A 17,124-nucleotide genomic window follows, 5' to 3' on the forward strand; every position below is an offset into this window, starting at 1 on the left:
GGTGCTTGGGGGGACTTTATGGGATGCCAGGGATCGAACCCGGGCCAGCCATGCGCAAGGCAAACGCTCTACCCGCTGTGCTATCTCTCCGTCCCCCGAGACGGACTTTAAACCCTGGATGCAAACTGTCCTATCAACCATCTGGTGAAGCATCTCCTTGAGGGAGACGCGTGTGGCCCGAGTGAAATCTCTGGCAGCGGCAGGCCTGGGCGTGGCGGTGAGGGCCACGGTAGAGGGGCCCGAGGCTTCCCGAGCAAGCCCGTCACTGCCCACACTCGCCTCCTGGCAGCTGACCCTGCCTGGGTGGGCTCCCCTCGCCCGGGTTCCTCGGCTCGTCTAGGAAGCGGCTGTTCCGTTCGGTCTGGATCTCACTCTGTCCGTCCCCACCAGGTTCCTGTCCCTCAGCGCGGGCCAGACAACACTGTCGCGAGAGCGCTGGCTCAGAGCGAAGCAGCTCGAGTCTGTGCGGAGAACCAGGCTGCAGCAGCAGAAGTGTGTCAACGGAAACGAACTCTAGAGATCCGGCCGGCAGTGCGAGGCACACTGTCGCCACAGTATTGCAAAATTCAGTTATCGTTTATACCACATTATTTTGTAGATAATTTGTACCAGAAACAAATGACTTTTCCTGAAATCAAGCCTGGTAACATCTGAAGTTTATATAATATTCAGTAAGGGCTTTTACCTTACTGGTTTTATGGAGTTTTGGAGTTTGTTTTGTAATTATATAAATTAGTAACAATGTACAAAAATGTATTTGATATTAAAAAGTTTAATATTGATAATGTTGCTGATTATACCATTTCCTTAGCTTCAGCTAAGTCAGAGGCCAGACACTGTTGAAATGCTTATGTCCACCCCACTCGGAGCAAAGGGCAGTTCCAGGCCAGGCCATTCTTTCCCTCCAGATACCCCCCTCCCGCCAGTGAGCAGTGGGGCCGGAGGCGGGCGCAGGTGTGGCTCATGGGGTGTGCGTGGGGTAGTGCAGGGGCCATGCCCAATTCTGAGGTGTTTCCCAGCAGTTCATCACAAAGCTTTTTATCCCTTTGGATAGTTAAGAGTTTGCAAAGTGAGTCTTTTAGATGGTAGTAGTTCCCAGGATTTTGGATTGAACATATCAGTACTATTTCCAAAAATTTGGGGGTCAGGGCTGCCCGACTTACTGTTTTTTTCCTATAAAAGGACAATCTTAGGAAAAGGATACTTTAAATAAATGTAGCTTTTTAGTAACAGTAACCCCAGCGCCATGGCAGCGTCTTTATTTTACACACTTAGCAGTGTAGTTGGAACCATTTTTATGGAGCTTAAAGGAGTATTTCTCTATGAAGTTGTTTTGCCCAAGTATAAAAATAGCAGACTTGAAAGGAACAAAAATATCCTTACTCCCAGCTAGGAAGCAGACGACTGTAGTGCAGTTCTGGTATCAGATCTCTGGGAAGGCGAGAGCTTTGTTTCAAGCTACTGGTGGTTATATATATTTTCTTTATGCTGAAAAAATACCTGCTTGAAATGAGTGATCACTAAATGACTCCTTCCTTCTTCACACCCACTCCATAGGGCTCCATTTGGCCTTGCTAATAACCAAGGAAACAGGGTGAGCCGTGAAAATCAAGGAATTTATTATGCCTAATGAACGGAAATGGAAATTAGTTGTTTAACATTGAACTTTTCCTAAATGCAAATCTATTTTTATAAACTAATGTAAATAATCTGTTTATACTTAGAATTCTAACTGGTTTTCATTTTTATAACTGCTAGACTAGACCTTCCTTAAGGTTTTAGAAGTAAAATGAAGACTCAACTGAATTTATGAGAATGAGACTTTCTCTAATTGGCCTAGAACTAAGTAGATAGTTACCATGTGCTTATTGTGCCAATGTGAATTGTAATTTACCAAAGATGAATACGTCTTTGCTTGGTCTTGCAGAAAAGTTCCCCTGAAAGGAAAACCCTCCTTCAAAATAAATAATACTTCCGAAATTACTAGTACTTGGAGCTGTTTCTCATGAATTATGTAAGACATCCCAGGTGACCTTGTATTGGGGGGGAAAGATCATTCTCGGTGGGAGATCTGTGGGTGGTGGTGCTTCATGGTGTCCTGTTGAGCCCCACCTCTAGGGGGAGAGTCTGGAGGGCTGCAGAAGCCCTTTCTCCCTCGCTGCCACACGGGACATTTGTTTGTTGAATCTGATCTTATCAGGAAACTGAGCAGACATCTAGTACTCTGACTGATTAGAACTACACAGCCCCTTAGTTTCAAAAGTGTTTGGAACTAGTTCCTATGGAAACTTGGGCACGGGGGAGCCTGGGGGTTGGGCTACACTCTGGTGCGCAGAGGACCACACATGATGCCGGGGATTTGAACCAGGGTCAGAGCTGCAGGCCACAGCAGCAGATGCCTGAACCATACACCATGGGTGGGGATGGGTCCCTTCCACGTGGTTCTCGGGAGGTTCTGGGGCTCCACAGGCAAGTCTCGGCCAACCAGTCTATGGGTTCAGCACAGGGGCCCAAGAATGTGATGTAAAGATGTAATAATTTACTCTCTGGCCCTACGGTGCTGGGGAGAGGGGAAGAAACCTGGGCAGCAGGCACTCTAACTGCTGCATCGCCCACCCCTTGCGATGAAGTTGTTGCAGTCATGAAACCATTTTTAATGTGTCACCCGCTTTTGTAAAGTTTAATCCGACTTTAAAACCAACCTTAAGTATTACTTACTTATTCAAGGAATTCTCAATACACATCACACACTGTAAATTATAATGGTACTTTATTTTAAATAGTCACAACATTTGACACTTCAAAAAAAAAAAGATACCACTAATAAATAACATAAGTGGGAATACTTCATCAAAGTTACAACAGACATAATGTTTAGCCGAGAATTATTTCAACAACTCTAAAGATACCAGACAAACCAATACTTGTTTGGAATATGTGCACCCTTTCTCTCTGTGGGCTAGTAGGAGAGGTCCTAGTTCCATGTGGCCAGGATTAGAGTATAATCAATTCAGCACAGCTGTGCTTAGGACTAAAATAGTTGTGTAGTTTATTTATGTAAAATGCTAAGGAATGCCTCTAGAAAGAATTACAATTTGAAGACTTTAAGAATGATCAGTTGCCAACAAATTTAGTTAAATTCCTGAAAAACAAGCAGGGCTGTTATTGACATCTGATGTATCAAGTTTTGTATGACTGGAAAAATATACTCAAGACTTTAGGGAGTGCAAGGTGACATCGTACTTTTAACTTGCTTAAGCAGAATATTGGGAATGGGCATATTTTTTGACTGCAGTGCCAAAATCAACTATCAGAGATTGGTTAAATTATTAAGACTTTAGAGTTTTATATTCAGATACTTTTTTCATACTACTGGATACACTTTACCTATTCCACCAAAAAAAGATTCTTAGCTTTTACATCCCCAGATAAACCAGTCCTGAATTCTTTTCAAAGGAAAACAAACTGCTCTGGCCTATACAGTCTAGGATGACACGCTTCTGTTATTCTCACTCCCAAATCGGGAAATCCGCTCCAGTTCAGGCTCCTCTTAGAACATTTCCCCAATAGACATAATTAGAATTTTGTTATCCCTAGACTCAAAGACACAGTACAGGTTAAAATAGCCTACTATGTGAAGTCTTTTTCGGGGAGGGATGGTGGTGTTTGGGCCACCCCCAGCCGTGCTCAGGGGCTTTTCCTGCCTCTGCTCGGAGGACCTTGTGCCACGGACTGCACCAGGGTCGGCCAGATGCAAGCTACATGCCTTAACCCCTGCACTCTCTCCAGCTGGGAAGTCTTTTCCTACTGACTAAAAGCCACAGGATTCTCTCGGGTACGAAATCAAATCTGGATTATTCGTGTCTGGCATTGTGTAAACATGTTTTTAAGTTCGTTTTGTTGGACTTCATTGATCATTTCGGGTTCTGCGGGGCTCTTCTGGACCTTCGCCACTGCAAAGTTGATGCCCTGGGTGAGTCCTGCTTGGGTAATACTAGCGACCTGGACCATGGAGCTCCGGATCTTGGCAAAGGGGGAGACGGCTCTGCTGCTACTGCTTTCTGAAGGAGAAGGAGTTAGGTGAAGGCCTGTCTCGAGTTCGAGCAGGCTGGATCCAGAACCTGGGGTCTTTTGAGATACCACCGCATGTGCGGGCTCAACGGACAGGAGCTGTGGGCCTGCTGCAGAAGACGACACATCTAACTGCGACGGACGGGAAGGTGTCTGTCCCATCGATTCCGATCGGGTTTCTTCGTGAGAAACCTGATTGGTCGAGGGGTTTCCTTCCTCGCCAGCCTGCTGAGAAACAGACCTGGACTCCGCTCGCTGGATCATTTTGTTCTGTGCGTCTTGTACAAACCTGTGGCAGTATATCTCCATTGGCTTGGCACAACCAGTCAGTCTGTGGATGTGGTCGGCAGAAGGACTTTTCTTCAAAGGAGACGTGTGGCCTTTCCCCAGCCCACTGCCATGAATGCTGCCCTCAGTGCTGCTGACGGACTGGGATCGACTGCCTAATCGCGGTGCCGACGCAATAATCCCACAGCTGGGAAGAACATAGTCTACCGGACCTACATTCTCTAAAGAGCTAGCCAACTGCCGGTCTTCATCAGACCTGGAATTGGTAAGGAATTCATCGGAGTGGTAGGAGTCGTTCTCGGAAGATGCTTCCCCGTCCGACTCCTCCTGGATCTTACTATCCACCACACCTGCGTTTTCCATGGTCTCAAGGCTACTGTCTGATTTCCAAAGATTGACTTTTAAGTTTGGTTTAAGAAAGTTAACTTTCATTTCAGGTTTTGTAAAGTTGCCTAGTTTTCGTAGATTGCCAATGCTGACATTGGATTTTGTCTGTTTCACTTTTTGATTAAGAGATGAAAACTTGCTCATTAAAAATTTTTTTCCTTGGGCCAGAGAGCCTTGGTTTTGAGACCGAATGCCAATGATGTCTTCATGTGGTTTACTGCTCTTTCTAAAAATTGAGGTGGGAAAAAAGTTTTAATTCCCTATCAAGTCTATAAGTGAATAATATGCTTATTTAAGTTGGGCCCAGCTCTCCTGAAAACTGTGCTGCTATTAAACAATTAACCCCCTGGAGTTTCTGCTAGAACTTACCTTATCCAAAGAAGAGCTAAGTTTGCTAGGAGCCAGCCATATTAAAGAAATGCAAAATTAAACTTGAACAGTAATTAAACTTGAACAGTAATTTTCACCCTACATATACAAAAAAGAACAACTGCAAAGGCAACAGTATTTATGATAGGAATCAATAGCATCTTCACAAAATGCCAACACTCCCATTCCCAGCGGGCTGACTCAGGTGTCAGGGAAGAATTCCATCTACCATGACTATCTTAGGGTTGCTCTCGACCTAACTTAGGTGGGCCACTGGCCATCACAGTGTATCTGGACATTATCAGGGGCTGGAGAAACAGTCCAGGGGCATGTGCCTGGTCCTAGACGCTTTCTACTTACTAAGGACTGAACTGTTTTGCTCTGGAGAGCAAATGGCTCTCTTGTGGAACATGTATGTTTTTATATAGTGCTGGGGATTAAACCCAAAGGGCTCAAGAAGCATGAGGCAAAGTGCTCGCCTCTGAGCTACACCTGTGCCTTCCACCTAGACGAGTGTGAACCCATCTCCCCCTGTCTGGGGGGCCACACTCAGCAGTGTGTTGGAAGCGTCCCCAGCTCGGTGCTAGGTGCCAGGGACCAGGCCTCCCCGACATGCAGAGCTACCCCTGCCCTGCTGAGCCACCCCCTAGCTCTGCCTTTCTCGAATGTTCAGGGAATGAATTCAGGCCCTGACAGATGTAAGACAGTGAGTGCTTCGCTGCTAGGCCACACCCCAACCCAGATCCTACATTAAAAATTACAAATTTTTAATGTAAGAGTTTATGACAGGGACTCCTTTTACAGTTTTATAAAGCCGTATCTGTTAAAGCACACACACATACATATTATATATATATATATATATATATATATATATATACTTTATCCTTCCTCAGTTTTTTATAAATATGACTCAGACAAAAAAAAATCCACGTTTTTTTTGCCTTTAAAAAAAATACATCAGTTGGGGCTAGAGAAAGAACAATGGGCAGAGTGCTTGCCTTGCACACAGCTGACTTGGGTTCGATCCTTGGCATCCTAGGGTCCCCTGAGCCAAGTGATTCCTCAGTGCAGAGGAGTGAGCCTTGAATAAGTCACTGGGTGTGGCCAAAAGCCCTACCTCCCTGCCCCCTCCCGTGTGTGTGTGTGTGTGTGTGTGTGTGTGTGTGTGCGCGCGCGCCAAAATCCCAACCTCCCTGTCCCCCTCCCGTCCCCGCCGCCCTCGTGTGCTGAGCACTGCCAGGTGTGGTCCAAAAATGAAAAATCAAAAAGTATTGCTTCTTTTATCAACAGCAAAGTGATGCTTTGCTCTCATGATCCACCTGTCACATGATGTGATCCCTCCCGTGTGCATCTAGAGAAAGGCTGCGTAATGCTTCTTTATTCTTGAGAGAAAAGCCGAAGGATACTTGCCTCTCGAGTTTTTTCTCCATTATTGGTACATCTGACCCCATTGCTTGCTTGGTGATGCGCAGCATCTCTGCGATGCACTGCAGGGTATCTGAAAGGCAAACAGAGCTGCCTGCTGGCGAAAGCACTTCTCACGGGGGAGCCCAAAAGCAATCTGTGGTCTTCAGATTTATTTGTTTTATTTAGGGAAAGCTGCTGCGTGTTCATTACTGCTTCCTAGCTTAGATGTTTCGTATGTTTTCAAATGGATGGAGAGATAGTATAGTGGGTAGGCAGCTTCCCTCACCTGTGCCAACCTAGGTTTGATCCCTAGTACCCCAACGCCAGCACCCCCAGGCTTGGTTCCTGAGCGCAGAGCCAGGAGTCAGCCTTAAGCACTGTTGGGTTGTGGCCCAAACAAAACACAAAAAGTTCTATAACAAAGTGGAGAAAAAGACCCAATTCTTTATGTGTGTTGTGAGAGGTCTGTGTGGTCAGAAACGCTTCCACTCAGCAAGCCCAACAAAATTCCCAGGAGATTCCCTCAGCCCAAACTTTATCATCAGTTCAGGCCCTGCACCAGTGGGCGTCAAGTGGCTACAAGATACCAAATCGCCAAACTGCTTCCTAAGGGATTCAGTGGCTAATGGTACGTAGGCACCAAGTTCACGTGGGCTTGTAAGAGCGGACAGAAAGTCACTGTTTTTCTCTTGCTTCATTACCTTTCCCATCCTCTTCTGGATTGCGCATGACAGCTCTCAGCGTGTGGAAATAGCCACCTGCTTCCTTGTGTCTGTAATGCAGTCGCATGCAGGAGAACTTTGGCTTGCCAAAAAGAGTGGGTTCTGGACCTAAAGATACAGACAGGAGTCAAATTCAATCTTGTTTCTGGAGGAGGCGCTTGTGTGTGTGTGTGTGTGTGTGTGTGTGTGTGTGTGTGTGTGTGTGTGTGTGTTTTGGAGGGCTGGGAAAGTTGGGTCACATCCAGCTGTGCTCAGGTCTTACTCCTGGCTGCTCTGTGCTCAGGGACCACATGGGGTGCCTGGGATCAAACCTGGGACTGCAAGGCAAGGGCTTCGTCCGCTGTACAATCTCAGGCCTGAAACATTCCTTCAGTCATTCATTCAGTTACTTCAAATGACACCCATCCATTGGACACTTATTTTTTATAATCTAAAGGACCTCACACAGCTTATGATCATCTGGTTTGCTAAAGCTATAAATAAAAACTTCAGCCTTGCTATCAGGTATGTAGTGGCTAGAGAGTACGACAGGAGTGCGGCACAGAGCAGGGAAAAACCTTGAGCACAGCTGGGTGTGGCCCAAAAACCAAGGACTTACCCATCACTAAATTGACCTTTGTTAGATGATCAAAAGTGATACAATTAGGCTCTATTAATCACTGGTCTCTGGCGTTTTTAAAGAATAAAGTAGCCCTTTGTGGCTCTTACAAAGGGTACTCTTGATCCACGCTTAAAAGAACCAGTACTTGCTTCCTACCTGATCAGATCAAAACTTACCTATTTCTATTTTCTCCAGATCTTCCAGACTTAGCCGTTGATACTGGTTTACTTTATCAACTTCATCATCATAACTAAAGGAAGAGAGGTTCGTTATAAGTGGATTGAATCAAAAGCCAACAGACTTGAGAACTGAGATAAAATACCAAATATAAGCTATGCAGTTAAAATCTTCCATGGCACAAAACATTCAAGGGTGAAGAAAATCATTTTAAAAACTAGATGACATAAATTTAATGCAGTAGTTTTAACAGCCAACAAGAAAGCCAGTTTACTGACCATACACTAAAAAAAAACACATTGAAAATCAAAAATAATTTAATAAAAAATTAGAAAACCAAAACCTGGGAGAATGGCAAAAAGACGTACAGTGAAACTGGGAATAAGGCAAATAAATCTGACATCCAAAGTCGAGAGGACCAAAGCTCCTTACAACGGATGTCAGTAGGCACCTGGGCCAGGGACCAGAAAAATGACCGTCACGCGGCTCAGGAGAGCGGCTGCTGACTTAGGGAATTAAACATCAGTGCTGGAAAGGTTAGGAGGAAAGAGAATTTGCGTTCTGGCGTGTGGCGCTGGTATGCGGTATCTCTCCGGACTTCAGCCCGGCAATGCAGCACCGACGGCACGTGCCGCATTCACCCGCCCCTAGGAAGGGGGACGCAGTGCGCAGTGCGCAGTGCGCGCGGACTGCTGCATCATCCTGGCCAGCCACGACCCTGGCTGCCTCCTGGCGGCGAGACATGGAACTGCCGGGCAGCCGCCAGAACAGTGACGTGTGTCAGAGACGTGTCCCCCGACAGATGGGAAATAAAACAACTCAAAACGCCGGTTATGATTCGCATCACGTTTCAGAGTGGTGACAAGAGAATCTGCCATGTAACGGGGGGCGGGGGTAAAGGGGCTCGATGGAGCGTTAGGCATTTCCGTGGCGAGACCATTTTACTGTGTTCGACTCGGAGACCCTAAAAGCAGGCGTCCACCCCCGTCTGCGTCCACTCGCCCCCTCCCGCCCGGAGCCACTCACTAGGCCACGTAGTAGGCGCAATTGGAAAGCAGCAGCAGCACGTCGACGTCTCGGTGAGTGGCGTCCGTGAGGCTGCGCAAAGGGGACACCGCATTAGACACTCCTGTCTGCATCTGCATTTCTGCAAGCGCGTTTCTACCGCGGACCCCCCTTAAGGGGGGCGGGGGGAGGACAGTGAGATGAGGTAATGAGCCCTACTCTGAAATTCAATGCATTCCATCTGTTAAGAAAACAACACCATGACTCGGCAGGTGAGGGGTGAGGTGGAGGGGTCTGGGGCCAAGCACCCCTCCCCGGAGAGAGGAGGCCGAGGAGCGCGGGGTGGGGGTGGGAGGACCGCAACATAAAGGATCTGGCATAAAGGACAACAGGCTGAGAAGGGGGCACGACCGTTTTCCAAGACAAACCTGCGCATCTGAAATCATTTTACGCTATCGATTACCCGAAAACACGTAGAAACACACAAAAACGGATCCCAGCCCAGGCTATGTTTCTTTTTTTTTTTTTTGCCCCCCCCCCCATTCAATACAGATTTATTTACTTGGCTTTTAAGGAACAAGGTGCATTTCCTTTCTCCGCATCTTTTGTTTGGTTTTTGGCCACAAAGACCGCTCATTCCCGGCACAGCTGGGGGCACCCCATGTGGGGCCCGGGCAGGAACATGGGGGCAAACAATGCCCGACCCCCCATACTATCTCTGCAGCCCGCACTGCTACTACACTGAAACGAAGAAATATCCTGCACACGCGCACACACACACACACACGCACGCACGCACACACACACACACAAGCGCGCGCATTCTTCCTCATGAACACAAATACGCATCTCTCTGTCAGATCCAATTTTCCAAGACGCTAAACGCCGCGCTCTGCCCTGGTGGTCGGGGTGGGGGGGGGGGGCGCCCCCGCGGTCACTTACACGGACTCGGGGCCCCGGAGCCACAGCGCGCGCAGGTCTGCAGGTCTCGCCAGGCGCCCCGCTCCGGGCACAGACTATTGACAGCGGCCGCGGCGCCGCGGCCCGACACTTGGTCCTCAACGAAGAGCGCTCGGCCGCGACGGAAAAAAAGCCCCCCGCCCCCCCCCGCCCCCCCGCCCTGCCTCGGCTGCAGGACACAGAAGACCCTCCCCCCCGCCCCCCCTAGCACAGAGATACACAACAAGACACGACACGACACAACACGATACGACACGACGCAGTGCGGGAAACGCTGCTGCCCGGGGACCCCGCACTGCCCGGGGGACGCGCCGCCCCGGCCCGCGCTAGTCGTCCTTGCTGTCGGGCCACCCGAGCTGGCTCTCCTTCCACGCCACGAACACGAACACGGCCAGCACCATGTGCAGCCCCGCCACGGCCACGATGGTGGCGTAGAAGCCGCTATCGTCGGGCGACATGTGCAGGAGGCCCTGGAAAAGGAGCAGCTTGGCGGGGAAATAGAGGCCCACGGGCACTTTCATCAGGAGTCCGGCGAAGAGGAGGACCATTTTGAAGGCAGAGGCCAGGCTGGGGCCGTCCGGGATGGGCTCCGGGGCGCGGGCGGCCGCGCGGGCAGCCGCGGGCCGCTGGACGCTGCGCACTCGCCGGTGGGAGCGGGGCATCGTGGCGGCGGGCTCGGCTGGGGCTCGGCGCGTCCTTCCTTCTGGGGAGCTCAGCGAGCACCGACCGGCTGCACCGAGACCGACGCAGCAACTGCGGCTCTCGGCGCGTCACCCTCTGCCCGCCGCACCGCGGCACGCCAGGGCGCAGGCGCAGCCCGCCCCTCTGCGCCAGGACGCGGGCGGGGCACTGCGGCAGGCGCGGGCGCGCCGGGCTGCGCGGGGGCGCGGGCGCGGGCACCGGTGCTCACTCCCGGGGCAGGGGTACTCTGCGGCACTCCGGGGTGCACGAGCACCGGCGCCCCTGCGGCACTCTAGGGGCGCGGGCACTGGTGCCTTTGCGGCACTCCGGGGGGACACTAGGGGGTCGCGGGCACTAGAGCTCTCCACAACATTGTGGGGGGACACTCTGGGGGCGCGGGCACCAGCGTTCTCCACAACATTGCGGGGGGACCCTCCGGGGGCGCGGGCACCAGAGCTCTCCACAACAATGCGGGGGGACCCTCCGGGGGCGCGGGCACCAGAGCTCTCCACAACAATGCGGGGGGACCCTCCGGGGGCGCGGGTACCAGAGCTCTCCACAACAATGCGGGGGGACCCTCCGGGGGCGCGGGCACCAGAGCTCTCCACAACAATGCGGGGGGACCCTCCGGGGGCGCGGGCACCAAAGCTCTCCACGACATTGCGGGGGGACTCTCCGGGGGCGCGGGCACCAAAGCTCTCCACGACACTCCAGGTGGATGAGCAACAGTTCCCCTGCAGCACTCCGTGGGGACGCGGATACCAGGGTCTCTGCGGCACTTCGGGGGGACACTCCGGGGGCGCGGGCACCAGAGCTCTCCACGACACTCCGGGTGGATGAGCACTGGTGCCCCTGCAGCACTCCGTGAGGACGCGGATACCAGGGTCTCTGCGGTACTCCGGGGGGACACTCCGGGGGGACACTCCGGGGGCGCGGGCACCAGAGGTCTCCATGACACTCTAGGTGCATGAGCACTGGTGCCCCTGCGGCACTCTGGGGGGACATGGATGCCAGGGTCTCTGCGGCACTCCGGAGGGGCACTCCGGGGGCGCGGGCACCAGAGCTCTCCACGACACTCTGGGGGGACACCCCGGGGGCGCGGGCACCAGAGCTCTCCACGGTGCCCCAGGTGGATGAGCACCGGCGCCCCTGCGGCACTTCGGTGGGCCGCGGGTACGGGGGTCTCTGCGGCACTCCGGGGGCACAAGCACCGGTGCCTCTGCGGCACTCGGGTGGTGCGGGCTGACCAGTGCCCCCCGCGGGCAGGGAGCCGCGCACGCCCGCCCGGCCCGCGCCGAGGAGATCACGGACCACTGCAGGGCCGGAAGCTCGGGCGGGGCTGCACAACCTGCAGGGGCGGGGGTGGGCGCAGTCGGGGAGAAGGGGGCGCCGCAACAGCCGCATTGGCGTTTCTGCAATGGCCGCTTGGCACAACATCCCTCTGCCAAAGAGCCCGGCCACCAAAACTACGTATATATACACACACGTATATATATTTTTCTTTTTGTTTTTGTTTCTGGGCTATACCCGGCAGTATCCCGGGCTTACACCTGACTCTGTGCTCAGGGACAATTTCTGGCGGGGACTGGGAGGGCAAAGGGGCCCCCTGGAGGGGTGCTGCTCTGCACCGAAGGCAAATACCCTTGTTTTATCCTCTAGCCGACCGCTCCAGCCCCATCAGGATACTTGTTTGGTGTGGATTTTTTTCTGCGTTTTCCTTTTTTTTTTCCTTGCGGCTACACTCAGCAGAGCGCAGGAAACCACTCCTGGTGGGGCTCAGGGGAATATATGTGGTGCAGAGATCAAACCCTGGTGGCTGGGAGTAAGGCAAGCTGTGCTCTCTGGACCCAAAGCATGGTATAAATTCTGTCTCCATAAAGGTATTTTAAAAAAAAATCACACAAAACCCAAAAGAAGGAAGAAAAAAAAAAAACAGCAACTGCTTCCCTTGCAGGAATAAGCCCAGATCCTCTCCTGAATGCCACACACAGTCCTTGAGCCCCACCACGACTGATCCCAGAGTGGAGAGCCAGGAATAAGCCCTGGGCCCCACCAGGCACAGCCCCAAACAAACAATAACCTTTTAAAAGTCCCGCAGAATCCAAGAGCGGATGGTTCAAGCCCCTCCGCCCCCCACAGCCCGCCTTTGCAGTCCTTCCCAGGGCAGCCTCCCTGCCACACCTCGGCCATCCGCCCTGGTCCACAGCCTGAGCTCAGTTACTAGCGAGGTTTCGGAAAGGGGAAGACTACCCACCACTGGGAAACTCTTCGAGCATTGCGAATTAAGAAGTGGAGAGAGATGCAATTGTCAAGAAATCTTGGCAAAGCTGCAAAGGGTGAGACCTATTCGGGCGGCCACTCTGACGGACAGCAGCTGCCCAGCACAGCGCGCAAAGAGAACGGCTTCATAACGTGAAGATGATGACTTTGAGGCTCCCACCTGAAGGCACTCTGGTGGATAAGCTCAGATCTTGCCACTGACATTCTGAAGAACCATTTGAAGGCTTGTTGAATTTGGGGATGGGGGCGGGGGTGGGGGGGCAGGGCCCAGAGCCTTCTCTCAGTGTGCGGTGCTTGGGGGCACCATGGACACCAGCAGCCAACAAGCAGCCCGCGCTCGGCCCCACTGGTGGGTCTCGTTTATAGAAATGTTTCAGGCACACATCGGCCCATTTCTCTCACGAGATGCCAGGAAGCCTTTACGACCCACCAGGTCTCTGGCTCCGTGTTGTGCTCCACACGCGCATTCACGCAAACCCAGGTTTGGGGCCAGGGCAGAGGCCCACAGAGCCACCTCTAAACTACAGCTCTTCGGTTTAGAAGCGCAGATATTGCATTAAGAAGCTTCTTCCTTACTGAGCTTTCAATGCCTTCCTAATCTCTGCACCCCAGCGGTGCCCTGTCACATCCGGCCACCAGCGTATAACTGAAAGCTGCCACGCTGACGTCTCAGCCCGCAGCTCCAGGAATCCTGCCAGGGTTTACCGCAAGGACTCGGTGTGCTCGTCAGTCACCAGACCCCCCCGGCCCCCCGACTCACCTGGGGTCACAGTCAATGAGGGCCCAGCCCCCATGGAATGTTTCGTCATCAGGCAGCAGCAGCCTCATGTAGCTCTGCAAGAGCTGACTGATGAGTTCCTGGTGGCTCCTCTGAGTGTCCTTGTGCAAAGCCTCGTGCTCTTTCTCCTTGGTAAATATGGAATAAAGATCTTCTGTCACTGGGATGCCTTGCATCAAATCTGGAGTGGAAAGTGTCACATCTATCGTCACCTTCATTTATGAGGACAAACGTTTTACTTCTCTTGGCTTGTGCGGTACCAGGAACCGAGCCCAGGGCTGCACACATGCAAGGCAGTGCTCTACCTCCGAGCCACATTCCTGTCCCCTCACACATTTTTACAAACAAAAAGAATGTAAGACCTGAAACAATGAAGCTTTTTGTTTTGCTTTGTCTTGTGTTTGGCCCACATTCAGCTGTGCTCAGGACTTACTCCTGGCAGTGCGCAGGGGACCATATAAGAACCCGACCCTGGGTGAGCTGCATGAAAAGCAAGCATGCCTTACTGCTTGGACTACCTTTCCCGCCACAATTTTTATTTGAAAGCCTTATTTTTTTTTTTTTGGGGGGGGTACTTGTGCAATACCCAACAGTGCTCAAAGATCGCTCCTGGCAGAGCTCAGGCCCTATGTGCTGCTGGCTAGATGTAATGTGACCAAACTGGGGCAGCCGTATGCAAGGCAAGGTCCTCAACCCATTCTGTCCAGCCCCAAACACCACCCCGCCTTTTTGGGGGAGTTTTGAGCTAAGTTCAGCAATGCTCAGGGCTGACTCCTGGCTCTGCGCTCAGGGATCACTCCTGGTGGTGCTCAGGGGGCCAAATGAAATGACAGGGATCAACCACATGCAGGGATACCCTACCTGCTGCACTAACACTGCGGCCCCTACAACTCTTATAAGAAAACACAGGCATAAACAGTCGTGACCTAGGATTAGGCAATAACAAAATGCGACACCCAAATTACAAAGAAATAATAACAAAACGCAGACCAGACATCAACAGAATTTGAGAAATTTTTGCTTCAAATGGGAGAGGCTACCTTTTGGAAACAAGTTCCTACCTGGTAAGGTTGTGAGAACAACTAAGCCATGACAAGGTAAATAATTCCGTCAATAAGCGGGCAAAGGAACAGCACAGGCAAGCGCCTTCTTCCTGGTCTGGCCCGGGGCTCACACTTGAATAAAGCCCTCTCATCTGACTCCCTGTGGCTATCTGAATGGAGCACTCAGCTTAGAGGAGTGTTCAAGAACACCGCCTGAGAGGGGGGCAGCAAATCCAATGCTTCTGGCCTTTCCCCCTCAGTCAGGCCGGGCTGAGCTGATGTTACAGATGGTGAACAAGAGCCAGGGTTCTCAAGACATAATTGTGTGGCTATATCAACCAGAAAAAAGCATCTTAACTTTCCTCAAACTGGTAGGAAACAATTTTCCACTCAGGACATTCTATCTGTGGCAAATAACTTCATTACACCAAATTTCCCAAACTCCTAAGCAGTCTGTGACTCAAGTCTTCATAAGTTTCATGTGTGAAGGAGTATATAACTGTTAGGCTGCAAGGTAAACTGTTTCAGCAATAGAGAGAAGCTCAGAACGAGTTCTTCTTACATCTGGCCCGATCCAAAACATTCTACATTTGCTTTAATTCTCTAAGGTAATATTTTCATTAATAGTAAATGAAAAAAAATGCCAAGGTGTGTATATGTATATATATATGTATATATAATATATAGTGTTTAGGTTGCCATATTTATAACCCCTACTTCCTCTACTCAATAATAAGAGTAGTTAGGATAATCTCTAAATCTGATACTCTAATCCTACCCTATTAAATCAGACTCATAGGGAAAGTTCGGTGTATTTACCCACAGCAGAAGATATGATTAGTGTAATAAGGGGAAAGAATTATACTTATCAGTTTGACTAACAGAAAAGCAAAGGGAATGTGAAGTTTTCAGTAGATGCATTTTGGGGTTTTCTTTGGGGGGTGGGCCCACAGCTGGCTGTACTAAGGGCTTACTCGTGGCTTTGAGATCAGGGATCACTCCTGGTGGGGCTCTGGGGACTATATCAAGTGTGGTGGATCAACCCAGGACGGCCACAGACAAGACAAGTGCCCTGCCTGCTGTACTATCTCTCCGGCCCCAGTTGTTGAAGTTTTAGGGTGCCTTATTTCAGGCCCCAGAAGGCTCCTGTGACATCAATAGCAAACTGACAGTTAAGGAAACAGTGGTTCCTTCTCTTGCAGCATACCAAAATAGCTGTCAAATGCTAATCTTGCAATAGCCTGAATCTGATTTTTAGGTACCATGTTTGGTAACAGAAACAAGGATATAATAAAACACAGAAGCTAAGTTAATCAAGTTAACTTCTATAAAATGTCAGCCACAGAAAGACCTTTGTGTTTCTTACCTATGACTGCTTGCCTGTAAGCATCCTTAAACCGGTTCAGGTAATACCTGTTGGCCGAGTTCACACCATCCTTCATCACGCCCACCAACTTCCTTTCTCCAGTCCTTGTGAAGTCGCCCTTGGGAAGTCAAGGAAACAGACAATTGGACAATTTATTCAGACACAAGAAAGTTTCCAAAGCCCATGTGGGCTTTCCATTCAAGACTGGAATTCTATACAATTTGAAAATGCCTAAACTGGGGCTAGAGTGATAGTACAACGGATAGGATGTTTGCCTTGCATGCGGTTGACCCAGGTTCAATTCCCAGCGTTCCATATGGTCCCCTGAGCACCGCAAGTAGTAATTCTGAGTGCAAAGCCAGGAGTAACCCTATGCATCACTGGATGTGACCGAAAAAGCAAAAAATTAAGAAATAAAATAATAAAAAATAGGGGCTGGAGGGTAGAGCATTTGCCTTGCATGCAGCCAACCCAGATTCGATTCCCAGCATCCCATATGGTCCCCCGAGCACCACCAGGAGTAACTCCTAAGTGCAGAGCCAGGAGGAACCCCTGTGCATCGCCAGGTGTGACCCAAAACGCAAATAAATAAATAAATTAAATGAAAATAAAAATGCCTAAACAGGGAAGCTAAATTAAAACATCTAGAATTTCACTGATCCAACCAGGTCAAACAATTAAATGTGCTGCCTGTGGCATTAAGTCCTCACAACTGATGGTTCTTGGAAACCTGTGGAGTTTCTAACATTTACAAGGCCAAAACATTTTATAACAAAAATATTCTCAAAATCCATAAATTTCTGACTTAAGAAAAAGCAGACAGGGGCTAGAGAGATAGTCCAGTATGTAAGGCCTTTGCCTCACACATGGCCAACCTAGTTTGCCCCTCAGCCATATGTGCCCCGAGCCCCGCCAGGAGTGATCCCTGAGTGCAGAGCCAGGAGTCGCCCCTGAGCACCACCTGCTCCAAAACAAAATCAGAAAAC

The 17,124-nt window shown here is 50.5% G+C and overlaps 2 protein-coding genes across 2 annotated transcripts in view; one reads left to right on the forward strand and one right to left on the reverse strand.

Annotated features, from left to right (window-relative positions):
* The window catches only part of MCMBP (minichromosome maintenance complex binding protein), a 39,377-nt gene extending 37,388 nt beyond the window's left edge, over positions 1-1,989 (forward strand). The window contains exon 16 of the mRNA XM_055119483.1: positions 391-1,989. Within this exon, the coding sequence (XP_054975458.1) occupies positions 391-517 (127 nt within the window). The 3' untranslated portion in view covers positions 518-1,989. The remainder of the gene's footprint in view (positions 1-390) is intronic.
* A 759-nt stretch (positions 1,990-2,748) lies between these two features.
* Positions 2,749-17,124, reverse strand: part of INPP5F (inositol polyphosphate-5-phosphatase F) — a 73,615-nt gene continuing 59,239 nt past the window's right edge. Inside the window, exons 14-20 of the mRNA XM_055118844.1 lie at positions 16,139-16,256; positions 13,712-13,910; positions 9,052-9,123; positions 8,025-8,098; positions 7,227-7,355; positions 6,529-6,616; positions 2,749-4,972 (exon numbers count right to left, since the gene is read on the reverse strand). Coding sequence (XP_054974819.1) covers positions 3,844-4,972; positions 6,529-6,616; positions 7,227-7,355; positions 8,025-8,098; positions 9,052-9,123; positions 13,712-13,910; positions 16,139-16,256 — 1,809 coding nt within the window. The 3' untranslated portion in view covers positions 2,749-3,843. The remainder of the gene's footprint in view (positions 4,973-6,528; positions 6,617-7,226; positions 7,356-8,024; positions 8,099-9,051; positions 9,124-13,711; positions 13,911-16,138; positions 16,257-17,124) is intronic.

Source organism: Sorex araneus, chromosome 11 (assembly GCF_027595985.1).
Source record: "Sorex araneus isolate mSorAra2 chromosome 11, mSorAra2.pri, whole genome shotgun sequence".
Taxonomy (NCBI): domain Eukaryota; kingdom Metazoa; phylum Chordata; class Mammalia; order Eulipotyphla; family Soricidae; genus Sorex; species Sorex araneus.